Source organism: Myotis myotis, unplaced genomic scaffold, assembly GCF_014108235.1.
Source record: "Myotis myotis isolate mMyoMyo1 unplaced genomic scaffold, mMyoMyo1.p scaffold_m19_p_43, whole genome shotgun sequence".
NCBI lineage: Eukaryota > Metazoa > Chordata > Mammalia > Chiroptera > Vespertilionidae > Myotis > Myotis myotis.
The window spans coordinates 453,087-480,719 of NW_023416350.1; the positions used below are offsets into that span (position 1 = coordinate 453,087).

Here is a 27,633-nt window from a genome sequence, read left to right on the forward strand (position 1 = left end):
CTGTTTCTGCCTGTGACTTACAGTAAGTGTAAGGATGAGGAATTAGAACCCAGAGTCTAAAAAGCCAGCACCTGCTCAGAGTGACTTTCTGTTGGAGTTAACTGTTCACAAGAGTGGATGCAGTAAGGATCTGGTCTGCAGACCTCTTGTCAGGTGGGCCTGCGATGTTGCTTTCAGTTTGGGGTAGACCAGGGCAAGGAGGGGGTGGGTGGACAAGAAGCAAACCTATAAGAAGTAGGAGGGTGGCTTTCATAGAAAGAGTTAAGGAAATTGATGTTTAGTGACTGGGATGAATAAGGACCCAAAGGGAGGGTAAGACTGTTCTCTGGGGAGGAGCAGAGGTCGCTTTGCAGAGGACAGAGGGGGCACTCTGCCGGTGCTCTCTCCCTTCCTCAGGGTCTTCACCCTGGGAAGCAGAGGTAGGAATCCCCAAGACATTCTTCCCTCCTCCAGGGAAACGCAAGAAACTTTATCAAACACAGGAGAGAGCAAGAGTTTCTTGAAAGAGGTGATGTGAGCCTGGGAGTTGGTTGTAGTAGATTCCTGAAGGAAGAGCAGGGAGCCAGGTGGTGGGGTGAAACCTGTATTGTCCCGAAATTTCCAGTGTCCTTGTTCTCCAGGGCTCTGTCCTCCCATTCTGTTACTGACCCAGTTGTTTGGGAAGGACAGTGTGTTACAACTACCCCATAAATGGATTGCTTGGGGAGCCTACGGCATTTTAACAGATACAATAAGGGCATTTTGGTCCACTTAATAGTTAATTTAGAGGAGCCATCTGCTTTGAAATCTTGGGAGGAAGTTCTTTGTAACTTTAAGGGAATAAGTAGATGTAGCAGCAGAATAAGTAGACGAGCTGCAGAACAGGGCCACACCTAGAAGTGGCCAAAGGAGTGGGCCTGGAGAAAAAGGCTCCCTGGTCAGCAGTGCCTTCCCCCACCTTCTGCCCCCAACATGCACATACGCACACACATGCAGTGCCGTGTGTGTTCTTGTGTTACAGATATTCTAAATACTGAAGCCGTGCCAAGGGGTATGTGCCGTACTTTGGAACTTGAACTTTTTTCTCTGTTTTGGCTTTTTTCATCAGCTTCTTGTAAGGAAAATCAGATGAACCCGTCATGCATCCGCTCCCCTTGCCATGTATGACTCATCCCCGTGAGTCACTGGGCGGTGGAAGGCCTTGACGAGGGCATCAGGAAGTGGCTGGGAAGAGTGGTTGTCACTTTAGGAAAAGGGAGGGAGGAAGGGAGGGAGGGAAGAGGAGAAGGGGCCGTGGGTGGGGAGGAAGGGAGGGAGGGAAGAGGAGAGGGGCCGTGGATGGGGAGGAAGGGACAGGCCAGCCCTGCGAGGAAGCCCAGGGTGCTCGGTGGAGGCTGTGGAAGGTGGAGCTGAAGGAAGAGGGAAGAATGCTGTGCTGTCTTTGCCCAGCTGCCTTCGGATAGAATTAATCTACAGAGGACTTGGGAGAGCTTTCTAGAACTTCTCAGAAGTCTCTATAGGTGCCCACACCCCCTCGCCAATATTTGCTGCTGTTGTTGCATTTGTGAGCATTTAATAAATTTCCCTCCATGTGGCTTCGAGCTCCAAGACCCAGGCCCTGCCAACACCCTTTATCTTCTCAGCTCTTTGCTGAAGAACTTGGCCTTCACAGTGGTGCCTGCTTTGGGGGCTTTCCCTTCCCCAGAACTCGGTTGTAGCCCGATCGCACCACGTCAGTGATGGGAGCAACTCGTCTTGTGTTTGGCATCACTTACCTGGGTCTGCTCCCTGACCAAGGCCCACAGTTACCGAGGTTGACAGTTGGGCAGAAGCTCAGGTTTCCTGTGAAGGGGTCATGCCTCGCACCAACTTCCCCAAATGAGTGGCATTTGTCCAAGTTGATCCTGTGATGATGTGAGCCACCAGCAGGACCTTGGCCTTCCGGTGCCTCCTGTGATGGCTCACGCGGCCCTGATGTTTCCGGAGCTTCCTCAGTCTGGATGGCATGCCGGTGGCCTCGATGCCGTAGCCAATATTTTTAAATCAAGTTTTTTACTAAAAAGTAATGCATACTTGTGTATTTTAAAGAAATACCCAAAATTGAAAGGAAAAAGCTCAACTTTTGTATATTTCCTTTTTAAAACCCATTTAGGTGTTATGCATATATGTATGGCCTGTGACTCCATTTCCCCAGGATAAGCACACAGCCATGTTTCTCTGTAACGTGGATTGAGGAGAAGGGCAGGGTTTGGAAGTTTAGCCGCTGTGGGTGAATGCTGGAGCACCTCCTAACTTAACATGACCTTTCCCTGTCTCAGATTCCTGAGCTGAAGATATAGGCAGAAAGGCTCACTGTATTCCAGGCAAATCGGTGAAGAGGCCCACTCTGACACTTCCTGGCCAAGTGTTGAAAGTGCTAGAATCAAGAGGAGAAAATGCTGTAAGCCACCCAGAGATTAAAATGGGTGGTTAGCCATGGCCAGGTGGGTCAGTGGTTAGAGTATCCCCTGAGCACTGAAAGGTCATGGATTTGATTTCAGGTCAAGGGCATGTACCTAGGTTGTGGGTTCCATCCCTAGTTGGAGCATGTACAGGAGGCAACAATCTCTCTCTCTCTCTCTCTCTCTCAAAATCAATAGAAACATATCCTCAGGTGAGGATTAAACAATAAATAAATAAATAATAGTTGACTTCTTCCCTGGCCTGGTAGCCCAGTTGGTTAGAGCATGGTCCCGGTATGCCAAGGTTGTGGGTTCAATCTCCCATCAGGGCACACACAAGAAGCAACCAATGAATGCATCAATAAGTGGAACAACAAATCGATGTTTCTCTCTCTCTCTCTCTCTCTCTCTCTCTCTCTCTCTCTCTCAGAAATCAATAATAATAATAAAATGTTTTTTAAATGGGGTGCATACAAAGAAATGACAGTCAGATGGGGGTGGGGGTGGGATCCCTGCAGTGAGGCCTCAGCTCAGGAATTGGGTGGCAGAGCCGTGACTCTGTTTTTGTGGGGTTGTTTTGTTTTTTTGTTTCAGAGAGGGAGAGAGAGAGAGAAGCATCAGTGATGAGAGCAAATCATTGATTCATTGATCGGCTGCCTCCTGTACGCTCCACACTGGGGATCGAGCCCACAACCCAGGCATGTGCCCCTGACTGGAAATTGAACCTGGGACCCTTCACTCGCAGGTTGACCCTCTATCCACTGAGCCAGACCAGCTAGAGCCGTGACGCTGTTTTCATTCAGGGTCTGCTCTGTGTGGGGGCAGCAGCGGGCCTGTCTCAGGCACGCACGGCTAGGAGCTATGCCTCCTATGTACTATGTTTTTGAGGGGAAAAGCTATTGAAAGACCTTTTCCAGATAACAGAGATGGTCAGAACCAACACTCAAAAGTGGTGACATCACAGAGCAAAGAAGTGCTGCCCTTCCCTAGTGTGGCTGGACCCCAAGCTCAGAAACCCAACAGGAGGCTGTGCTCCTGCTGTCCCTGTGGCCTCGGGCCCCTGGAGTCTGTCAGCACACCCGCCCCTGCTTGGTCTCGGGCCCACTTTCCTGGTGGGTAGGGGTTTCTGGCATCAGAGCCTTCGTCCCACAGGCATGGATTTTCTCATCTGGTTGATAACTCCTTTGAGAACAAGCGCGTGCTGGCGTGCTCCCTGCCGCCTGTGCTCATAGTGCTGAATGCCTGTGGGACCACCAAGCAACACCCTCCTTCACCTGCATCACAGGAAACACCATTGTGTGCTCATTGTTACCAGAGCAGGTCTGCCTCAGGCCGGCTTCTAGTGTGTGGGTTCTTGACTTCGTGTAGGAAAGGTTTTGCAACTTGAGTCCAGATGGGTTTGAATGAACGTTTATTAAAGCTGGGGACAGTGAAACAGAGGAAGGAATTGGGTAAAGAAACAAGGTAGGGCTCTGCTTTGGCTCTTTAGAAATGTTAAAGGAGCGAGGTAGCCTGGGCAGGCTGCTGTAGCTCACGGGGAAGTCAGAGAGTAAGGGGCTTTGGAGACAGGATCAGGGTGAGCCCGAGTGCCGTGGTCGCTGCCCACTGCTCCGCTGGTTACATCTCATGGGGATCCTTAGAAAGAAAAAGTTCATGCCTGGGAAGGGGCAGGGGCGAGCTCTAGAGCCAGCCCACATTGTCTTTCCTGAGGACTTTTTATCCTTTTTTTCCTGCAGGCCAGAATCTTCATCAGCTTCCCAGGTGCATTTTTAATGTGCTGATGCATCAAAATGAGTGCATAGGGGGGCTTGGGGTTATTCTTTGGGCTGTTTTACTGTTATCTTGGGTCGGTTGGGCATGAATGGGGTTTTTGTTATTTGTTCCTTGGGTCTAGCTGGCACAGATGGCCTTGATTGGGTCTTTGTTCTCTGTTTTCCCAGGCCAGGGGGGTTTCAGATGTCTGTTCTCTGGTTAGGGAGGAGGGTATAAACCACGTGCTCTCAAGTGTCTTTTGTTGGGGAAGGTAAGGTCTTTCGACTCACAAGCTGGCTGCAAGGTGCCCAAACTGTTTGGCCTTGTTTCATTTTCTTGTCCCGGTTTCCCCATTCCACTTACCCGGGGATTTTCCCAGCTTCCTACTCTCCTGCTACACTTATCACTGAGGAAATGGAGTCATGGCTGCTGCATTTTCAAAACATACTAAATGACCTAAGGTGTTTTTTAAATTAATAAACCAGACTATCTCCCAAATAGTCACCATGTAGACAGCTGTTCCTTCTATACAGGCCATACAGGCACACGTAGAATCACAGGGAGGGAAAGGCTATAGAGAATAGCGGGGAGAGGGAACTGGCCTTCCCTGAAGCCCTGAATGAAAAGTGTCCTGCAGTTTCAAGAAAATTAAGGGTCATAATTTCATCAGCAAAGTGACTGGTAGACACCTCACCCACCACCCCTCATTTTGTCCAAGCTGAGGACGAGGAACAAGAGGGTTCGCTTCTCTCTGAACATGGACCTGAGTCCCAGGCCCCTGGAGGTGAATCCGGTCCACAGGGCCCTGCTTATGTCGGATGCAGCTTCTCTGTGTGCCCAGCTGGAGGCCAGAGCGCAGGGCTCCCCGGCGGCAGTCTGTCTTCTGCTCAGGAGGCCCTCGGGCCCTTTTGCCTCCCTGTCCCTGCAGCCAACTGGGAAGATGCTCGCAGACGGCCAGCTTGCTCAGCCCTTGGTCTATATGGAGCGCCTGGAGCTCATCCAAAATGTCTGCAGGGATGCGGCCCTGAAGAACCTCTCACATACGGCCGTGTCCAAGTTTGTCCTGGACCGAATATTCGTCTGTGACAAGCACAAGATCCTCTTCTGCCAGACTCCCAAAGTGGGCAACACGCAGTGGAAGAAAGTGCTGATCGTGTTAAACGGTGCGTGCCGGGCCCGTGGTGTGTCCTCCCTCGGTGACTTTGGGGTTTGCCCGGGGAAGGCCACTGTGACCTGGGGGTCGGGGGAGGCAGACAAGGGGGCAGGGAGGAGCCACAGGAAGGGACATCTCCTAAGAGGAGCTGGTAACCTGCCAGACAGTTCTCCGTTGTGTTTTTCCTGTGAGTGTTGCACTTTAAAAGTTAGTGGGGTTAATGTGGATACTGGTTGTTCTCAAAGGGCCACCCCTAAGGCCACGAGCTCCTCACTTTCCACAGCAGAGCCCCCATCTCAGGCAGCCTGCTCACCTGGTGGGTCCCATTCCTTCCCTCCAGATTCACAGGATCGATTCTTACTAGACACTGGCTCTGTCCTTGTAATCCAAGGCCCCACGCTCACTGAGTGCCAGGAAGCCGCCCCCAACACTGCCCTTCCTGTAGTGAGAAGGGTGCCTACCCCAGGCCCTGGGAGGGGAGCCTCTACCCACAGACAAAGGGTTCAGTGCCACGGGGGTAGAAAGAAATGTCCTCATCTTACACCAAGCATCATATTCAGAGGATTTAGCTGACTTGCCTCAGGAAATCTGATGTTTTCTTGGGAACAAATGAAATCACTGGCAAGTGACCTCATACCCTAGTTTTTTATTATTCACTGCTCTTCCAGACACCATGTTTATTAGTTTAAACTCTACGTACTCTGAACTGACAAGATACTTAATGGGTTCTGTGCCTTAAATTCAGCTGTAAAAGAAGCACGGCTCTAGCTCAGAGCCGGGTGACCCTGGATGAAGAATGCGACCTGGGAGACCTGTGGGCGGTGGCCCTGGCCTCTGTCCCCTGTCCGACTGCTGCTCTGCCCTCAGTCAGGGGTCAGAGTTTGTTGTCATTGGCCTTTTCGCAGGTTGGCTGGGGGAGAAGAGAGACACTCGCCTCGTTTTCTGGTATATAATGTATATGCTTGAGTAATCTGACTGCATGTTGGATTTTTGATGTTGTAGAATGAGGTTACAAATCAAATTGGAAACAATGAATACACGATTCTTACAAATCTGCCACCACTGTATGAAGCATCAGTCAAGGGCAGGTCCAAAACAGGAACAGGTTGCCAGGGCGCATGTAGGCGCACCCAAGAGGCACTGCGACCCGCCCAGACCACTGCTGTGAAGGAGACATGGCAGCGGAGCCAGCCATAATCCTCTTGCTGGTGGAGGTTCTTGCCTTCAATTGTAAAAATTCAGTTTGTAAAAAAACACAGCATCTGCGAAGCGTGATAAAGCAAAACACAATAAAACAAGGTATGCCTGCAATAGAAAAGCAGGTGGTCCTTGTGGCTGCCTTCTGCCAGCCCTACATGCACCTGGATGGGGACAGATACCTGAGTGGGCCCATGTGCAAATCCACAGGTTGGTTCATTTGACAGTCTTGCCCATTTAGAGCCATCCACAGCAGGTAGCGTAGAGGTCTAGACTGGCACTTACACATTTGGGGGAAGAATAAATGAAATAGACTATGGCCACTGCTTAGATGGCCCAACAGATGTTCTCCCACCAGACTCCACGCGTAACAAGGCAGGAGTAACACAAAGATGGATGTAAAGGTTTGCAGAGGCTTGGCTAAAAGCTCGGGTAATGACACTTTATTTCCATTTGTCTAAGTTGGGAAAAGAATGAAAAGCCTGCCCAACCCGCCAACCCAAGGATGCCCCTCCCCAGGTTACATGCGTCAGCCTGCCTCCGAGCACTGTGCTCTTAACCCTGCCATTTTCTCCTCAGTCACTCCGTCTCATCCTTGACCCTTGCTTCAAATATATCTACCCCACGACATTAGCTGGATTGTTCCAGCACCAAACATCTCTGCCACTTGCCACATCTCTGGGATGCCCTGAGGTTGCCTAGGAACCCACCTGAGGCCCAGGGATGTGGTCCTGGGAACACCTTGCCTGTCGGGAGTGACGGGCCTGTGAGTGCTGTGGGTGTGAGCAGGTGGTTCTCATGAGCCCAGTTTCACAGGAGAGTGAGTGTGGGAGGCCTTAGGCATTCTGTTTGCATGCAGCGATGTGCCTGTTGTCAGATTTAGCCCATTCCAGTGCGCTACCAGGGGTAGGTATCATCCTTCCTTCCACCCCTTACTCGCTCCCTCGCCCTCCTCCTCTTAACTCCTCTTGTTTCCTCCTGTTGGCTTACAGGTGACCAGAGCTTGTCTGCACTCTCATTTTGCCACGTCTCACTCGTCGTAGTTGGAATTCGATATCACCATGGATATTGGGGATGACTTGTGGGGAACATGGGCCTAAGAGACGGGCATCTTCTTTAAAGGTAGCACTGAGGGGGCCACACAGCTTCTCCCTTGTTTACTTCCTAGGTGCCTTTCCTTCCATCGAAGACATCCCCGAGAATGTGGTTCATGACCATGAAAAGAACGGCCTCCCTCGTCTCTCTGCCTTCAGCGATGCAGAAATTCAGAAGCGGTAGGAACAGGTTCCTGCAGGGAGGGGCTTTTCGATACGTCCCAGGCTGGGCTCTGTACTTGCCCTGTGTCCCACACTGCGCCAAGGACTCCAGTGGGCTGTTGGTTTGCGTGGGGCAGAGGCAGCTTTGCACATGCCCAGAGTTCAGTGCATTTAAACTCAGAAATCTTGATGGGAATTTCAGAATGGCTCTCCACCCTCACCTTCATGCAGCCCATGGGAATGAAGGAAGGTCATTTTCCCAATAGAAGTGAGGGGTCATTTTTGCTCTGCGTTGGTTGTGTTTAGTTTTATGGACTCCTTACTGGATATGATTGTTTCTTCATAAGAAAGGGATTTAGGTTGCAGGGAAACCCCACCTAGTTTTCATTTTCCCCAAAGGCCCCGAGCCTGCTTCCCCGCCACTGCCCTGGGAGTGGTGGTGTGGACTGGACCTAACACAGCCAGCAGACAGACCCACCAATCACAGCAGGGAGGGCACTGGCACTAAAACTTAGCTATAAATTGAAAAGTTCTCTTTACTAGCTATGAAATGGCCCCGCCAGGGCCAAGTTCAACAGGAATAAGAATGTCAGGACCCACCTGAACCTGGCCCTGCCTCGCTCGTCAGCACCTTCTCTTCCTTCCAGCCCTGGTTCCGGAGGCTTTCCAACGTGTCCAAACCCTTCAGAACACAGCTGTTCCGTGCCAGAGCCGAGCTGGGTCAGGGCTGCCCTGTTACCATCCTGGGCTTTTGTCAGGAAGTGGTTAGGGCCTGCAAAGCACTGAGCAGTTTCTGGCACGGAGTAAGCCGCTGCAGTGGCAGCAGTGGCCTCACTGTCGTCATGGTCTCCCTGGGGCCCTGGGGCCACCACTGCCACTCCCGCAGGCCTCCCGGGCCAGCTCTCCTCCCGCTGGGGCCTGAGCCTCACTCCATCTTCTGCCACCACGGCTCTTATTGTTCCTGCCCTGGCAATTTTGAATTGAGCCTTTTAAGATATAAAGTAACTTTCCTGGCCTCCGTTGTTCCTAACTCATTCAAAGTTTCTGTCCTTAGGATTTTCTGCCCAGGAACAAAACTTTTAAATGTCCTTTTAAAATTTTGAAACTCTCAAGTAAAACAAAACATAGGTTAAGTAGATGTTTTCACAGTGGCCCCCGAGGGTGAGTGCTGAGGCCCTGGACAGTTACAGTCTCTGAGCTTCCATTTCCTCACCTATAAAATGGGTGCTCACGAGCAGGTTTGCCCTCAGTGGTGTTGAGTGGATTAAGCGAGATGTGTGTGATGTGCTCATCTCAGAGCTCACCTGGGGGAGGGTTCAGGACATGGCGGCTGCAGCTGCTCCAGCTGTTTCTCCACTCTTCCCACTCTCACAGCCGTCACCACCAGCAGCATCGGCTTCACCTCTTGTTTATCTACATTTTTCCCTTAGCTTGAAAACCTACTTCAAGTTTTTTATTGTAAGAGATCCCTTTGAAAGACTGATATCTGCTTTTAAGGACAAGTTCGTCCACAATCCCCGCTTTGAACCCTGGTACAGGCACGAGATTGCCCCCGGCATCATCAGGAAGTACAGGCGGAACCGGACGGAGACCCGGGGCATCCAGTTTGAAGATTTTGTGCGCTACCTGGGCGATCCAAACCACAGATGGCTGGACCTCCAGTTTGGGGACCACATCATTCACTGGGTGACGTACGTCGAGCTGTGCGCGCCCTGTGAGATATCATACAGTGTGATTGGTCACCACGAGACCCTGGAGGACGACGCCCCATACATCTTAAAAGAGGCGGGCATAGACCACCTGGTGTCATACCCCACCATCCCTCCGGGCATCACCGTGTACAACAAAACCAAGGTGGAGCACTACTTCCTGGGCATCAGCAAGCGGGACATCCGGCGCTTGTATGCCCGTTTTGAAGGGGACTTTAAGCTCTTTGGGTATCAGAAGCCAGATTTTTTGCTAAACTAATGTGTAGATCTGTGAACTCAGATACCTCTGTTAGACCAGAGGCTAAGCAAGTGGAGATCTGAGCACAGAACGGACACTTCCTCCATCTCACCCCTCAAGACTCCTGCGGGCACCCACGGGCCATGTGCACCTCGGCCGGTGAAGCTGCACCCAACGGTTCTGGCTTAGTGTGAACATCAGGTGCATTGAGGGCCTTCGCCCCCACGCCTACCAATGCCATGAGGCCTTTGGTCCCCAGAAGGGTAAAAGGACTAAACATTTGCAGTCTGACAGACCAGGAGGAGCAGTTACACGGCACAGGCGTCATTTCCCTCGGCTGTCAAGGAGGGGAAGGGCCTGCCTGTCACCGGGGGACAGCAGGAAGGGCACCTCGCGCTTTCAGGAGACCCGAGGAGCTGATGGTGTGCAGAACTGGCAGGAGCTAATGCAAGACCAAGTCTGTGTAATAAAATGACAGCGCTGGCTCTCAACTTGGCACTGCTGTAATCACAGAGGTAAACCATTCTTTCCACGACTGTCTCCTTCCTGTGGGATTCAGGATGACCCTAGGACACTTTTTGGCAGTCCGTCCTTTCAGAATACACGCCTAAGCACCCCTAGTCCATATTTCCGATCCTCTGTCTGCCAGGTGGTTTTCTCATTGAGCCTAAGAGCTACATATTCAGAAAAAGGGGAGTGGAGTGTTCTTCCCACCTGAGAAGCGAACGTCTTTGGGAAAAGGAAGAGCTGGTGGGCTCTGGAGCTCAGGCTGCTGTGGATGTGGGCATACCCATCCTGCTGGTTGTCCCTCTCTTGTCTTTGTTCCACCTGGATGGGCAGCGGGGCTTCCCTTTCCATCTTCCCAGGCCCTCCCTGGGGCTGAAGGCCAGCAGGGCAGCGTGGCAGTCCGTGCAGTTTACATGGTCCAGTTTCATCTCAGCCAATTGCTCCCCTGGACCTGTTTTGTTAGTGCCGTCATCCCGGGCTGTAAGTTGGACAGTGAGGTTCACCAGCAATAAAATCCTGGGCTGAGGCAGCCTCCAGGAATGCATCTCCCAGGCACCGAGGAGCGAGCTGCGGCCACCATGTCAGGTGCCTGCTGACACTGAGGACTGTTTTCCTGTGAGAAGTCCCACGTGCCATGAGCCCAGCTTTTCTTCAAGGCAGCTTCCCCCTTCCCTTTCTCAAAGGGGTCGCCTGAGTCTGTGAATGTGAAAGTAATAAATAAAAACTGTCCAAACGCGACACGTGCTGCACTTTGAGGGGGCCCTCTGTGGCCCCACACGGTCCCCGCGGCCCCAGCGTGGGGCCTGCAAGACTGCTCTAGTGGCTGCTGGTGGCAGGGCCACAGAAGGAGAGGCCCAAGTGTGACAGGCCCTAGCGCTGACCAAGGGGCGTCAGTGTGGTGGCCTGTCATCAGCTGACAAGCAGGGGATGTCACATGAGCTTTTCCTGTAAAGTCTTGTGAAAATCATTTCACACCTGATCAGCCAATTGATTACCTCTTTCCTATTTGCAGTGTAACAGTGTGAAAAATACATTTGAGTCTAAGGCCTTAAAGTTACAACTAATTTTTAAAAAACACCTTTCTTGTCAGAAATAAAGGTCAGAAAGCTGCATCCCCATATGTCCCCAATCCTCTGGCTTTTAGATTTAGGTCACTTTTCTTTGGCATTTCAGTCATTTTCCTAACAGATTTTGCCCAACAAGTAGGGTTGGCCACCAGAACATCTGGACATTTCACAGGATGTCCCAAATATCCATTCCTCACCACCACCCCTGTGCGCTGTAGCTCCTGACTCCACACAGCGCCCCACTGCAGTCACCTCCACCAGAATCATTCACTTCCTTCCCTCTCCAAAGCCCACTTCCTCCTCCCCGCGCCCCCCCACCCCCACCTCAGGAGGAGGTGCCCATTCTCCTGTCACCCAGACCCTTTCCCCCTCACTGCCGCCCAGAGGGAGCTTTGAGGATGCAGCCTAGAGCCAACACTCAACACTGCTGGTCCTTCCTGGAAACGAACACCGCCTGTGCTGGGTCCTCCCTCACCTGGCAGGTGTCACCTGGGCAGCTGTCTCAACCTGTGCCCATGCTGCTCCAGGAGCCCTGTGTCCTCAGCCCTGGGCCTTTGCGGCTGACCCTGGACCTGCCAAGGGGCAGGCTGGAGGGTCCCGACAGGGAGGGGTACTAAGGTGGGTGTGGGGCTGGGGTGCCCCCAAGGCGCAGTGCTCACAGCTCATTGCCTTCCCAGGTAAGGGGATGGGTAGCAGCAGGAGACGGTGGCTGGTGGGAAATGTCAGGGTGAGAACCCAGTGGATGGAGTGTCATCCTGTACACCAAAAGGTTGCGGCTTTGATTCCTCGTCAGGGTGCATGTGGTAGGCGGCTGATCGATGTTTCTCTCATCCTCATTTTAGGCTTTCTTTGTGTCCAATGGCCTGAAGTCTCAGAGTGTAATAATAAAAATTTTACTCAATATTTGTGTACATTGTGCTCCAGTCTCATAGCAAGACTGAGGAGTCAGTGGGTGAGGGAGAAAATCTAGGTGCTGCCTTTATTGCGTTTCATTCAGGCCCCTGGGGCAATGACCACAGGGACATGCCCATCAGCACATTTGCGATGAGGATGTAGGCCCTGTTCACATAGGATTCACGTCGTGTGCAGACAAAACACTGGTCGCCACACCCTCTGCTGCACCCGCCTCCTGATGGTGTGGCACCAGCAGCATCGTGGATGACTGTTAGCCCCTGGTGCTACTATAACAGCACTTCTGACATTACTGGCCCGAGGATTGGTTATTTCCTTTAATTTGCAATCTAAATTGGACCATAACTTTTATAAAATATTAACTACTTTGACTGTGGTAACAGCTGAAATGTAGAGCATTAGAAGTTGTTATTCTTCGTGAAGAAAAAAGTGTGAACAATTTGAAAACCAACAACTTTTCCTGCACTCGTCACCCTGATACCTGCTCCAGAGAGCAGGGCCTTCTCATTTCTGCCAGAGCCGGAGCTGCTGGAGCCTTGAGCACTTAGGAACGTTAAATGGTAATTGTGACACATTGCGGAATGCTGAGTGTGGATTGGGGTTAAGAGTGAGAAACTGCAGGAGGCTGCAGTCTTAGGGAGGTTGCTACTCTTTCATGGGTTTTATCCCTGGAGCCCCACCAGATTCTTGTGATGAAGAGAAAAATAACCATTTTAAATCTGTCCAGATAAAGACACTACAATGAAAGAAAACTGTATGTTAATGACCTTGATAATTACAGATGTGAAAATCCTCAACAAAATGTTACCAAACTGATTTCAACAGAATATTAACAGGTTCATACACCATGACAAGTGGGAATTTATTCTGGGGTGCAAGGAAGGGTCAACATATGCAAAACAATCAATGTACTACACCACATAAATAGAATAAAGGCCAAAAATTCCTCAGTCATATCAATAGATAAAGAAAAAGCCCCAAGAATCTATGGCACACATCATGCCTGTAGTTAAGAAATAATGTGTTGTGCACTTAAAAATATGTTAAGAGGGGAGATCTCATGTTAAGTGTTGTTAGCACAAAAAGAAAAACCCATAAATAATGGGACACAAGGAACTCAAGAGGTGATGGAAATATTTAATACCTTGGTTGTGATGATAGCAACGTAAGTGTATGTTGATATCACCACAAACTCCTAAATTGTATACATTAATTATGTGCATTTTTGTATAATAGTTTTACCTCCATAAATCTGGGGGAAAAGAACATAATGCTCAGAAACTAGGATAACACTTGTACCTTGGTCTTGGTTCTAATGTCATTCTCCAATAAAAGGAACAAAAGCTTCTCAAAGAAATGGTTGAGCCTAAGACAGAAGGTAATTTCCTATATAATAAAAGGCTAATATGCAAATAGACTGAACAGCGGAAAAACTGGTCGCTATGATGTGCGCTGACCACCAGGGGGTATGTGTGGAAAATGGCAGGCATCGGCCACAGCAGGATGGTGGAGCAGGTGAGCAGGGGCACCAGACCAAGGTGGGGCGCGTTGCTGTGATTGGGGCGAGCCTCTAGTGGTTACTGAAAATTCTTTGCTCCCGTGCGCCACAGTCCCGCCTAGCACTCGCATCTGCTGCCTGCGCCGGCCTCGCTTGCACCCACTGCCAGCACCTGGCGCTGGTCTCAATCGCTCAGCACTGTCAGTGGGTGCGAGCAGCAGCTGCTGGCCCAGATAGCCCCTGAGGGCTTCTACACCTCCCCCTGCTCCTGAGGGGCAATTGGGGCAGCAGCCGCTGCTTGAACCCGCTGCTGGCACCGGCCCCAACCATTCCATGCCGTCAGTGGGTAGGAGCAGGACTGCCGGCATACAGGACTGGGGGCCGCAGTGAATGGGGCCGGGTGGGGGCATGGAGGATGGGCCAAGACTCGACCCTGTGCCCACCGCAGCCTTGCAGTCCACAGTTCCTTTCAAGATGCTCAAATTCGGGCATAGGTAAACACCGGAGATTGCTGCTTAGCACAACCACTTCAAGAATACAACTAAAAGACGGAATGGACATCATCCAGAACCATGGGAAGGCTGGCTGAGTGGAAATTCTACAACTGGAAGGAAAGAGAAAAGCATACCGAGACTCAGAGGAGCTGCGGTGCAGAAGTAAAGTACAGAGGTACGGAGGTGCACACAGAGAGGGCTGGCAGCTGAGGACACGGTTGTCTTTCTCAATCGGTAGGGAGTCTCAAGCTCTGAGCTCCAGTTCCGGGCGAGTCTCTGGGGACCCAGACTCATAGGGGAGAAACTGGACTGTCTGGCATCTGTCAGAACTCGAGGGCAGCTTTCTCTCAGAGGTGCTTGCAGTGATTGCCAGGACACTGAGAAACAGGGCCTCTGAGGGCAGCCATAGCTGCTTGCTCCGCCCTGTTGATCCCCTGGGACACCCGCCCTGCCCAAGCTGTGCACCGGCTTTTGCATATGAAAGGCCTGGCCCTTAGCAATCTGAAAATTACCTAACAAACTTGCAGCTGGCCCAAGGCCCCATGACAACTTGCATTGCTTCACAGCTGAGCTCCTGCAGGTAGCCTCAGGCAGAGGCTAGATTAGCACCTTCTTAGAGATCCAGGAGCCAGTGTACCTAGTGGACAGAGTGGGACCATCCAGATTGCAGCTCCTCGGATCCATAAAGGACACACTCGGGGCAGATCAGTGAGCACCAAAGCCCCACTGAAGCAAGTCTTGCCCCGGAGGGGTGTTTCCAGCACAGAAGTTCTCCCACTGCAGACACAGCTGATTCTCACAGCCAATTGGCCTGGAGGTCAATTCCTCCCAGTGATACCTACAACAATCAAGGCTTAACTACAATAAGACTGTGCACAAAGCCCACAAGGGGTTGCACCAAGAGGGTCCACCTCAGGTAATTGGGGAGGCTGAGCCACTGGGCCCTATAGGACACCTAGCACAGAAAGCCACTCTGTCAACACAGGGAAGCATAAAAAATGCAGAGACAAAGAAACAGGACACAAATGACAGAAATGGAGGAAAGCAAACTACTGGATATAGAGTTCAAAACCACACTTTTAAGATTTTTCAAGAACTTTCTAGAAACCGCCAATAAATTTAGTAAGACCCTCAAAAAGTCTGGTGAGACCGCCGATAAATGTAGTGAGACCCTCAAGAAATCTAGCGAGACCCTTGAGGTTATGAAAAAGGACCAACTAGAAATTAAGCATACACTGACTGAAATAAAGGGCATTATGCAGAGTTCCAACAGCAGACTAGAGGATCACAAGAATCAAGTCAAAGATTTGAAATATGAAAAAGCAAAGAACACCCAACCGGAAAAGCAAAATGAAAAAAGAATCCAAAAATATGAAGATAGTTTAAGGAGCCTCTGGGACAGCTTCAAGTGTACCAACATCCGAATTATAGGGGTGCCAGAAGAAGAGAGAGAGCAAGATATTGAAAACCTATTTGAAGAAATAATGACAGAAAACTTTCCCTACCTGGTGAAAGAAATAGACTTACAAGTCCAGGAAGCACAGAGAACCCCAAACAAGAGGAATCCAAAGAGGACCACACCAAGACACATCATAATTAAAATGCCAAGAGCAAAAGACAAAGAGAGAATCTTAAAAGCATCAAGAGAAAGACAGTCAGTTACCTACAAGGTAGGTAATACCCATACGACTGTCAGCTGATTTCTCAACAGAAACTTTGCAGGCCAGAAGGGAGTGGCAAGAAATATTCAAAGTGATGAATGCCAAGAACCTACAACCAAGATTACTTTATCCAGCAAAGCTATCATTCAGAATTGAAGGTCAGATAAAGAGCTTCACAGATAAGAAAAAGCTAAAGGAGTTCATCACCACCAAACCAGTATTATATGAAATGCTGAAAGGTATCCTTTAAAAAGAGGAAGAAGAAGAAGAAAAAGGTAAAGATACAAATTATGAACAACAAATACACATCTATCAACAAGTGAATCCAAAAATCAAGTGAATAAATAATCTGATGAACAGAATAAACTGGTGATTATAATAGAATCAGGGGCATAGAAAGGGAGTGGACTGACTATTCTTGCAGGGGAAAGGGGTGTCGGGTATGTGGGAAGAGACTGGACAAAAATCATGCACCTATGGATGAGGACAGTGGCGGGGGTGGGGGGTGAGGGTGGAGGGTGGGGTGGGAACTGGGTGGAGGGGAGCTATGAGGGGAGAAAGAAGGAACAACTGTAAGAATCTGAACAATAAAGATTTAATTAAAAACAAAAGATGCTCAAATTCGTGCACTGGGCCTCTGGTAAAAACCAAAAGTACTAAGCAGAAAGAGTAGAAACTGTCAATTCTAGCAGTCCCACTTCCTAGAGTTCACTAGTGTTAACATTTTATACACTTCCAAACTGTATTTCATCATTTTATCAGTTTATACTTGTTTAATTACCAGAAAAAATTAAATTTCAGAAGTTATTTTTAAAATGTGTGGTATAGTGAGCATTTTTCCATATCAGCGTATATACACAAACATATCTATATACATGAGTAGATATCATCTACACATATTTTAAATCAACAACTTTATTTGTTCCAGAGTATTTAATTTAATGGATTATAGTCTACATAAATAGCTAGGTATTTTTGGAAATTATCATTATTTGCTATTATAAATTTATAGTTGGGGTGTATTCCTCTTAGTTATTTGAGGTAATTGCCTAGAACTCTTAGAACAAAGAAAGAGAAGGCTTCCAGTGCAGACAGCAACTGGCTCCATAATGGCTTCAGGTACTGCCTCAGGCCAGGCCAGGCCCCTGTGAGGCCAGGCTCTGGCCCCTGAGCAGGCCCTTCCTCTGGCTCTGGAGATCTCTGGAGCTCTGGGCGTGGACCTGGAGCAGGAGAAAGAGACAGATTGACTCACACACCTGGCATTCCTGTGACTTAGTGCAGACAGAAAAGATGCCACCGCCTTTAAGGGAACTCCAGCCCATGAGCCTGCCCTCCCAGAGTATCTGCCCAGGTGATCAGTCCCCCTCACCTTCCTGAGTTGCCTCAGTGGGCTTCAGATGCTCTAGCTCAACCCAAAGGTTTTGGGCGTGGCCCACCAGGTGTGAGGCAGGGGAGTTGACGGGCACCAAGGCCTGCTCTACCTCAAACCAGGCAAAAGGAAGGGGCTGCCCCAAACCCTGGACCTGGTCCAGCCAGGTCCCCACCATCGCAGCAAAGGCCCTGGGGAGAGGCAGGTGGGCAGCAGAGTCTGAGTCCTGGTCTTTCCTTCCACTCTGCCCTCTCATGGCACCTTGTTTGGGACTGAGACTCTATGCAGGCCCCCCTTGCCCACCCAGGGGACAGCCCCATGCCACCCCCGGCCCCTGTGTGGCTGTCCTGGTTGTAGCAGTTGTGGGACCCAGCAGGTTCAATACGGAGTCTGTGTGAGACTCTTTTTCCCACTGACAGCTCCCCTGAAGGTCCAGTGCAGTGCCCACCCCCACCCTCCAGGCCCTGGGCATCTGGGCTAAGGACTGAGACAGACTTGTGAGCAGCCTGCTCACCACAATCCTGTTCTGAGCCTGGCCACGGTGGTCAGGGGAGATGGATATGGAGAGGGGCAGGCAGAGCGGGGTGGGTCTGTGGGGGGGAGGGGACCCTGAGGGACAACTCAGCACAGCGTCCCCTCTGGGTCTACAAGGCCCGGGACCCCACCCACTGTCCTCTTTGACTCCTGTCCTCCGGGAATAGAAGACTCCAGAGCCCAGGCCTTTCTTGGGAATCAGATGATGTATAAGATCAGGGTTGTGCCAGGCACTCCCCCTCTCACAGTCCCCACTCTGCTGACTCTGGGGGCCCTCCTTCTGGACCCAGAGACCACTCACTTTATGACTTGGTCCTGCAGTGTGTCACCCCAGTCATTGTAAGCAGGTGTGCCTCCAGATGGAAAAAACACTCTGATGGCATCAGCCCTGATGGATGGTGGACACGACCTGAGAATGATGGACAGCATGACTGCTGGACCCACTGCCTAGAACTGAGGCCCAGGGTTTGTGTCTGTTTCATTCCTTGAGTCAGGCTAAGTGTCTCCAAAAGTGCCTGTCTGTGGTAGGATCTTCATGCACATTGTCGAGTAAAGAAACTCCAACCAGAAGCATGCCATACCTCTGAGTGGGCCTGGGCCCCTGCTCTCCCCAGAAATCCCCAGTGTGGCTGCACCAAGGACCAGGACCAGCTAGGTGAAATCTCACACTGCTTAACAGGTTGCTTTCCATGTGCTTTTCCAACCTCCGATGCCGCAGGCCACTGATGGGTGTGTCAGAGTTCTTTCCGTGGGACAGAGGGAAAGAATTGCCACCAGCAACCGCTGCACGTCCAGCTACCCTGTCTGCAGAGCCAGGGAGCAGGTGAGACCTGCCCTGGCTTGTCCCCACAGCAGTGCTATGAGGTTTCCCCCCCAGCAGCCCACTTTTCAGAGGAGCATCCTGAGACTCGGGAAGATGTGGTGACGTTTTCATGCCTCACAGCTAGCAGTGGGCAGAGTCACGAGTGTGTGCTCACCTAGTTAGAAGCTCGTCCAGGAACCGTTGGGCTCTGGAGCAGGCCAGCGTGGAGACGTGGGGGATGATTCCCCCCAGGAAAGCTGGTACCATGGCCATGGCCACCTTCTCCGAGGTGCCTTCCTGGAGGGCGTGCATCCTGCAGGACTCATGCAGGTTACCAGTTCGCTCAGCTGCACACTGGGTGGGAGACGGAAGGACATCCATGTCAGCGGCATGACCGTGAATCCCACAAGGATGGAGGTTTGGAGCTCAGTCGGGAGGTCCCAGCCCAACTGGGACGTGTGCAAGAGGAGGGACAGGAGTGCCCCGGCTGGACGAGGTTCTAGGTCTTCAAAGTGCCACTGAAGTTCCGTACATGTTCATACAATTGCCACCTTCTCGGCACCTTCCACCGCCCCCCCCTTCCGTTCCCTTTAGCTGAGGATCAACAAACCTCCTTGTAGTAATAGTGTATATGAAGAACCCGGGCCCTGTGAGTCCCAAAGAAAGGTCCTTGTTATAGAGATGAGAACACAGAGGCTTAGGAAATATCAGATGCCTGCTCAAGGGCATGCAGGTCAGAACTGGGTACTGTCCTGCATGACATTCCCTCTCAGGTACCAGAGACTTCCCTGCTACTGACATGGGTGGAGAGGGTGTAGGGACCTTGTCCCTCCCCAGCGTGGGAACAGTGTACACGGTAGAAATGGCCTATGAAAGCCTTTGACTTCAAAAGAGAAAGTTATGTTTTCTCCTTTTACATTAAAGGGCATTGTAAGACCCTCATTATGGAGATGGCAGATTCCGCAAGGTGGTAAATGTCTGGAGACTGCAGATGGGAGAAAGGCGATCATGGGGCAGGAATCTGACCAGAGGACTCGGGGAGGAGCTGATCCATGTGATGGGTGTAAAGTGACAGGTGCCTCAGTGTCCCCATGAGGCAATTGCCAGGGAAGGAACACTGTGTTTGAGTTGGACACCTTGACGTCGGCCAGGTGAAAATTTCAATGAGTGAGATTTCCCAGGCCAGGCTGGGAGCAAGGCAGCAGCCATCATCAGAAACTGCTGTTGGCAACGTCCCTGCCACAACCCTTTGGATTTGGAATCTGCCTGCAGCCGTTAAAATTTTACATGTGCTCGTCCTTCCCCCAGCAGTGGGCGTTCATCTCCAGCTGGGGACATTACATGTACTGTGGTCTGAATTGTGTACCCCTAATCCCATGACTTTGCAACCCCTCAAACTGCATTATGTGTCTGCATTTGAGTTTTATTCTTCAAGCAAGTCATTAAGGTGACGTGAATTCAGTGCTGTGGGTCTTCATCTAATCTGACCAGTGTCCTTAGAAGAGGAGGGGAGGACACGTGGCAGTGCAGAGGGGAGTCCATGTGACGCACAGAGAGAAGACAGCCATCTACAAGCTGAGGAGCGACCCCCTCAGGAGATACCAGCCCCGCTGACAGCACCATCTCTCACGTCTAGCCTCCGGAATTGTGAGAAAATGAATGTCTGCTGTTAACAACACCCAGTGTGGCCCTATGTTATGGCAGCGCAAGCAAGCAACCTAACACAGTCCGTTCCGACACACATCAGTGTTCCAGACAGCACTGCTGACATGGCAGCTGAACTGCATTAGGCCCATGTCCATCAGCACTGAAAGGCCGCATCGCTGGGCAAACGACCTCCCCAACTGGACCAGGCCTGCAAGGACAGTGGAGCTGAGTGCTCCAGAGGATACGTGGCAAGTGTAGTTTAAGCAACACAAACAGCGAAATGCCCACGTGCTCATGGTCGACTGTGAAGTCAAACAATGTGCTTTCTCTCTAATAAATATATGAGGTTTGTTTTTCTACTCTCCCATGTAACTGGAGGTAAGAGTGGAGGTCTGGATTGTCCTGTCATGGGACTGAGGGGCAATCTAAGGAGAGCCGTGGGAGAACCTCTGGGGGTCCCCAGATTTGAGTCTGGGTTCAGGCATTGCCAGGTCATCTTGGGGTTGTGAATATAGAGACCCTCAAGACCAGTTCTCACCTGAGTCTGGCCCTGGATGGTGTCTGTGGCCTGATGCACCTTTCCCGGATCGAGGGAGGTTGAGTAGTTGAACCCGTTAACCAGCCCTTCAGTGATGTGCCGGTTGGAGCTCTACAAAGACAGAGCCCGGTACCGGGCCAGGAGGCTTCAGGAACCTTCCACCCCAATCTGCGGCTCTACCCCATGGCAGGCCTGGCAAACTGAGACAGTCTGTTAGGACACAGTGAGGATGTTTCGGCAACCCTGCTGAACTAGCAGCAGAGGTGCAGCATGTCACAGTCAACAGCCCTGAAAGGCTGCGTCCTTTGTGGGATGATATGGAGGTGAGTAGCCACAGCTCCTGGCCCACGGGCCTACGGTGGTTTGCCCTGCTCTGTGAGATGACAAGTTGCAGAGAAAAATATCCAATAGTTTGCCTCCTCCCATCTTTTTGACAAACCACCCAGTCAAGTGTGGTGATGAGTGAGGCTTAGAGAAGGTCTTTGAGGACAGTGGAGCTGACTGGCCCATGGGATACCTGGTGCAGGGAGTTACAATAACAAAATAGCAAAATCCAAATGTGCTCCTGGCCTACTGTGAGATAAAACAACTTATTTTTTTTCTTTAAAATTCCCCCAAACATGTGAGGAGTGTCTTTCTATTCTCTCATGTAGCTGGTGGGGGAAGTGGAGGACCAGATTGCTTTGTCATGGGACTGTGGACACGCTAGTGGGAAAGCCCTGGGAGGGCCCTGGGGGAGTTTGCAGATTGAAGTCTGGATTCTCGTCCCTCCCTGGTCACCTTAGGATCCTTAGTTGTCCTGGGCCAACTCTCACCTCAGACAGACACTGGATGGTGTCATCGGCCTGGTTCACCTGCACCCTGACCTGGTAGGTGGTGTAGTCGGGCCCATGGGCCACCACCTCGATGATATCCTCCTTAGAGGTCTGCAAAGACAGAGCGGGTACTGAGCCAGGAGGTGTCCGGAATCTTCCACCACGTCTGTGTTCTTGTGTAATGGCAGACCTAGCACACTCATACAGTCTATTAGGACACAGTGGGGATGTTCCCAGCAGCCCTACTGATCTAGCAAGAACTGATTCACATCAAGGCCTAACAGTGAAAGCCTGAATCACTGAGGAAAACTTTGTCCTTGTTGGGATGATAAGGAACTGGGTAAGGCCACAGCTCCTCACCTGGCCACACTACAATGGTTTGTCATCCTCTGTGAGATAATGGGTTGCAGAGAAAAGTATCTAAGACCTTAATCCCTCTTGCCCCCTTTTAAAAAAATACACAGCACTATCAAGTGGGATGATGTATAGGCTTTGAGAAGGTTTGCAAGGACAGTTGAGCTATTCTGGTCCACAGGATACTGGGGGCAGGGAGTTAATTAGCAAAACACAAAGACAGCAAAAACTGTTTTCTCTATGATCCCAACAAACACATCACAGTTTTTTTTACCCTTCCAGGGACCTGGTCGGGAGGATTGAAGGTACAGATCACTTTGGGAGTGGGCCTGTGAGAACTTTGAGGCCCCAGATTTGAGTCTGACTTCTGGTCCCACCCCAGTCACCTCAGGGTCCTGGGTGTGGGCCAGCTCTCACCTCAGTTTGGCACTGGACGGTTTTCCTGTCCTGACGCACTTGTCCTTTGTACCCATTGAGGGCAAAAGTGAACCTGTCAGCCAGCTGCTCGACACTGTCCTTGTTGGAGCTCTGCAAAGACAGAGCCCGCTACCGGGCCAGGAGGCATCAGGGGCCCCGGGCATTACCAGTGGGGAAGATGCCCACCACCCATTCTGCTCCCCAGATCAGGCAGAGAGGGGCATCTGCAAAGACCTCCAGGCAGGGAGTGAAGTTGATGACCCCTTGAGCACCCCTGCGATTTAACAAGTGGGTAGCAGAGCTCCGACCCCAGCACTCGGCTTTCCCCTGTGAGCCATGACCTGGGCAGTGAACATGACACACCTCCAACACCCTCCAGGCTTCTGACACTTACCAACCTGCTCCTGAGCCCAGAATGAGCATCCCTCATTCCCCGCTTCCTTCCCCTCACCATCCCGGACACACACACACCCCCGGGATGAGGGGTAAGAGGTGTGGGGCTCCCCAGGTGGGAGCCCAGTTGGGGCCTGGCTTGGATGGGCCTGGCCTGGGCTGCCCTTGGTTACCTGTGGGTGCCTCCTGCCAGAGGGCAAGAGGTGTCGACAGTGGCGCTTGCACCAATTTCTACAGCAACAGAAACATCTCTTGCCCTGGGCTTTCTTCTGCCCAGAGCGTCGGAAGAACGGGAAGCAACAGAGAGACATCCTGGTCTCCTGACCTTCTCCACTCAAGTGAGCTGGAAAGGCAGTTGTCTCTAGAATGTGGGTACCTGGTTACCAGGGTTCTAATTTCTGTCACCAAGGAAGTGAGGTCAGCCCTTCAAGTTCCATGACCTGGGCCCTTCCTCCAATCAGAGTCACCTCAAACCCCCTCTATGCTGTTGACCTCTCACCCTCCTTGTCCATGCCATCTTCATGCCTGTACACCAATACCTAACACAACCTCCCCCATCTCCCTGGTAATGTACCAGGCCCCCAGCTTGGGGGAGAAAGCTGTGTTCACACCTCCTTTTTCTTACCTGTTCTATGTCCTGGGGAAGCCTCTGTGCCTCTCAGGGCCTCCTCAGGCTCCCAAGCTGCCCAGTGAGGATGAGACAAGGCCCCTAACACGGTGGGCTGGTGTCCCATGAATCCGGTACACAAACATAGAGGTGGGAGAGTGAAAAGAATGAGTGGGACACATCAAGGAACACCAATCAAAACAAGCCTGGGATATGTTATGCCCAGATTTCAAGATCCCCCAAGACAGACCACTAGGGAGCCGAGTCCGATGCAAAAGCATAGAGTCTTTTATTCAAGCCTGGGACTTGGTCCCCCTCCTGCCTCCATTACTGGATGCAAGAGAGAGCCCCGAGTCCCAAGGGAACAAAGAATTTATAGGGCTTGGGGTCGGGGGGTGGAGGCACACTCTGACCACTGATTTGGCCAATTCCGGTTGGTTGAGTGAGGGCCGGGGGCTAGTGACGCAAGGGCAGGGTGCAGCTAGGGTCTGGTTACACAAAGACAGGGGGGTGGCTAGCATACTCTTGGCCTTGGTCTAGTTTCCCCCGCTTTCCCATTGGCTGAGATAAGGGCAGGCTGAGTAACTGATACATTCTGCGGGTTTTTCTTGGAAGAGGGGATAAGGACACAGCTATCAGTCCTGTTCTGTCCTTTCAGGGTACAGCATGTGAAGTCAGGGAAGTGACTGCCCATTTAGCCTCATTTTCAAGTTTGTACCTGTAAGGGTTTGAAATGACAGGAAATTCCGATATTCTCATTCACTAGCCTAAAACCTTCCAGTGTCTTTTGTTAAGCTTAGAATCAGACCATGTGCCTCATGTGGGTCCATTTGGTGGAAGCCTTCACAGTGGCTTCGAGTGAGTCCAGCCTCCTGGTGGGAACATCCTTGTGTGTCCGCTGAGTGCTCAGCAACTGGCTTCTGAACAACATAGAGGACAGCCCAGCTGATGGGATGCCAGGTCCTGTCATTCTCTCGTACTCTCATTCTTGAGGTCCCTTCCTTCCTCTTGATATTACTTTCTCTCTGTATGTGTGTGTCTGTCTGTCTGTCTGTCATATCTCTGGAACAGGGAGAACAAGCATTCATGTGTTGAGCTGCCTTATGTAGAAGGCATGAACTGATGGAGTTCCTAGGCCAACAGGTAGGAAATCGGGCTCTCAGTCCAAACTGCACCCTAAGGAACAACAGGCAAGTTAGCTTGGGAGGAAATCTGTCCCCAGTTGAGCCTCAGTTGAAACACATCTCCTGCTTCACTGACACCTTGAGGCGGAGTCACCCAGACAAACCATGTCCCGATGCCTGCTCCACAGACCTTGTGTGGTGTTAATATTTGTACTCTAGGGGTGCAAAGATTGACAGCAGTGCCCTAACCGGTTTGGCTCAGTGGATAGAGCGTGGGCCTGCAGACTGAAGGGTCCAGGGTTCGATTCCGGCCAAGGGCATGTACCTTGGTTGTGGGCACATCCCCAGGAGTGGGTGTGCAGGAGGCAGCTGATCGATGTTTCTCTCTCATCGATGTTTCTCTCTATTCCTCTCCCTTCTTCTCTGTAAAAAAATCAATAAAATATATTTAAAAACAAAAAAAAAGATTGACAGCAGTGTTGTTTGTGCCTCAGTTTCCCCATCGGACACTCAGCAATAGTAAAAAGCCTATCCTCTCAGAGGCTATGGAGAGTGTTAAAAAATTAATGTTTCAAAAATGGAGGGAACACTTGGCATATCACAAGGGGGTGTCTATATGTTCTAAATCCACTTAAACACCTCCTTCCAGTGTCTGTAAGCGCCTGAGGGTGGGGACTAGTGCCTGGCCAACAGTAGGAAGCCCTCCATAACAGGATGTATGTAGAATAAGTGCCTCTATGGAAGGCCTTGCCCATGTCCCTTCCTGCCCTGGCCTCACATCGCCCTTGTGAAGAGTTGGGTCAGATCATAGATCTGTAGGGTCTGTTCATGGTTTGAGGCCAGAGCTTCTCAGGGTCCTGGGGCTTCTGGAGGAAGATGGAACCTCCTGGGTGGGGGTGGGAGTGGCCTTCAGGCTCAGCCAAGCCTTCTCCAGGGAAAGGCAGGAGCACTGAGCTGAGGACAGAACCTGCCCCTGCCCTGGGCCTGGAAGCCAAGAAGAGGAACAGATACTGCCGGGAGGCTCAGGTGGAACAGGCAGGGGCGAGGGGGACACTCTCAGGGTCCATGTCATTGGCTGCTCCTGTTGCATGGAAGGGCCTGGGCTGAGATATTTGAATGGCTCCTTTGGATGCTAGAAATTCAACTTTTGTTTAAAATTGGACATGTGCCCAGTATTGAAACCAGCTGAATGAAAGTGCAGGGCTGTCTGTGCGGCCAGGACGAGGACCTCACCTCCCAGAAGTACCTGGAGGTGTGTTCCCGGCTCCCAGACCTGGATGGGTATGTGGTGCTGGGAACCTGCAGCCCTGAAGGGGTACCTCAGTCTCCAAGGAAGGAGCCCACAGGGGCAGTGGGCAGGGAGCTGCCAGCCCTGCCCCCCCCCACCCCTGCCATCTAACACCATGTGCTCCCACAGTATTAGCCTCAGAAGGAGGGGAATTCTGACACCTGCTGGGACCAAGCACATGCACCTTGAGGGCACTGTGTTAAGGGAAATGATCCCATCACAGGAGGCCAAATATGGACGATTCCACTTTCATGACATTTCTGTTTCCCTCATAGTCACAAACAAGGGAAAGTGGAAGGGTGGCTACCAGAGGATGGGAGAGTGTGGGATAGGGGGTTGTGCTACCGTTTTGCATGATGAAAAAATTGTGGAGGTGGGGGAGGGGTGGTTGCACAGCAGTGTGAATATACGTCATACCAGTGAACTGTAGACGTAAAAACGACTCAGATGGTCAGTTTTGTGTGACATGTATTTCCCCTCAATTACTTTTATTGAAACTGATAGCCTAGGGCTGCCCAGAAGTTCTAGTCACACCATCGGTCCTGAACATCCCTGGGGGCTGGACTCGGGCAGCAGCTTCTCACCCATTTCCTCCTGGGACACGGGAACTTCCCTGCGGTGGCCCCTGGGCCATGGGTTGGGCTGCATGAACCGGGGCCTGCACCTGTGCACAGGGCAGAGGGTGGAAGTCCATGAAGGGCCTGGTCAGGGATGGCTAGTTTGGGTGCTAGAGTGGGAGCTGGAGGAAACGCAAACCCGGCACCCACAGCTGCAGGACTCCTGCCCCCACGAATCACAGATGCAGCCCAGCTCTCAGGAGAACACGCCTCCTCCCTGGTGGTTCCATGGACGGTGACCCTGGGCTCCCAGCCAAGGCCTTTGGGGGAAAGCCCAGTAAGTGCTTCCTTTCCTGGTACCCTGCTCCACTTGATGACCGTCAGGGCCTTGGGTCAGGGAATGGTCAGGCTGTGGGACAGAGACACACCCAGTCAGATCATTCAATGACAATTCAGCGGCCACTTTTCTCAAGTTTCTAAGTCCACAGGCACCTCGTGCCCACACCCTCCTCACACACACACTGTCACTCAACCCCAATGGTGGCTTTTGGTAGGACACCCCGGCATCCACCCCACTTATCCTAATTCCATCCAGCCCCATCCAGGAACACATCTGAGGACAGCAGGAGAGCAATGTCCACCGTGGTGGCACCGACACATTGACGGGTTCCTCACACAGACTGCAGCGCCCATTCTGCTGGAGTTGCTGGCGCTCTGCTCTGTGGGCTCTGCAGCACCAAGTGGCCACGCTGGGGTTACCCCTGAAGCTCCCTGTGGCCTCTCGGAGCTGAGGACGCCTGCAGCCATGGCCACAAGAAATCCACCCTCAGTCCTACACCTGCAGGAAACCGAATTCTGCCCACAACCGAGTGAGATTGGAAGCATCTCCTTTCCTCCTAGACACTCAGGGGAGACCACCGTCTCAGCCAAAACCCTGGTCTGGTGAGCCCTGATTCAGAGGGACCGCTTACACCATGCCCTGCTCCTGACTGCAGAAGCTCTCAGACAGTCACGAATGTGTAGTGTCACTAGGCCAGTGGAGATATTGCTCCACGGCAAGAAATGACTAAGCCACGTCCTTCATGAAATCTGGTCCCGTCCACCCTGTGGTGCCAGCAGAGGGGGAGCGGGGAGGGAAATGACCTGTATTAATCCTTTGGGGTTAGAAACTCTCATAATCCCCTATTCTAAAATTGGGGGAAACTGGGTCTTGGAGACCGAGTTATACAGATACAGGAGGCCTAGAGCCCTGAATTTTATGCAAATCTGGGGTCTTCTTCATCCTCTTCCTCACAGCCCAACTGTATCTCTCTGTGAATTTCCC

General features: G+C 51.4%; 2 protein-coding genes across 13 annotated transcripts in view; one reads left to right on the forward strand and one right to left on the reverse strand.

Annotated features, from left to right (window-relative positions):
- Window positions 1-12,200, forward strand: part of CHST10 (carbohydrate sulfotransferase 10) — a 36,925-nt gene extending 24,725 nt beyond the window's left edge. For 11 of the 12 annotated variants that reach the window (XM_036306768.1, XM_036306763.1, XM_036306766.1 and 8 more), the window contains 3 exons: window positions 5,101-5,335; window positions 7,691-7,796; window positions 9,209-12,200. In XM_036306768.1, coding sequence (XP_036162661.1) covers window positions 5,101-5,335; window positions 7,691-7,796; window positions 9,209-9,746 — 879 coding nt within the window. In that variant the 3' untranslated portion in view covers window positions 9,747-12,200. The remainder of the gene's footprint in view (window positions 1-5,100; window positions 5,336-7,690; window positions 7,797-9,208) is intronic. The other variant, XM_036306769.1, reaches the window with a different exon arrangement.
- Window positions 12,201-16,896: 4,696 nt separating this feature from the next.
- Window positions 16,897-27,633, reverse strand: part of LOC118655216 (ral guanine nucleotide dissociation stimulator-like) — a 35,791-nt gene continuing 25,054 nt past the window's right edge. The window contains exons 5-10 of the mRNA XM_036306750.1: window positions 22,341-22,451; window positions 21,570-21,680; window positions 20,755-20,865; window positions 18,745-18,923; window positions 17,234-17,424; window positions 16,897-17,084 (exon numbers count right to left, since the gene is read on the reverse strand). Of these exons, the coding sequence (XP_036162643.1) occupies window positions 16,897-17,084; window positions 17,234-17,424; window positions 18,745-18,923; window positions 20,755-20,865; window positions 21,570-21,680; window positions 22,341-22,451 (891 nt within the window). The remainder of the gene's footprint in view (window positions 17,085-17,233; window positions 17,425-18,744; window positions 18,924-20,754; window positions 20,866-21,569; window positions 21,681-22,340; window positions 22,452-27,633) is intronic.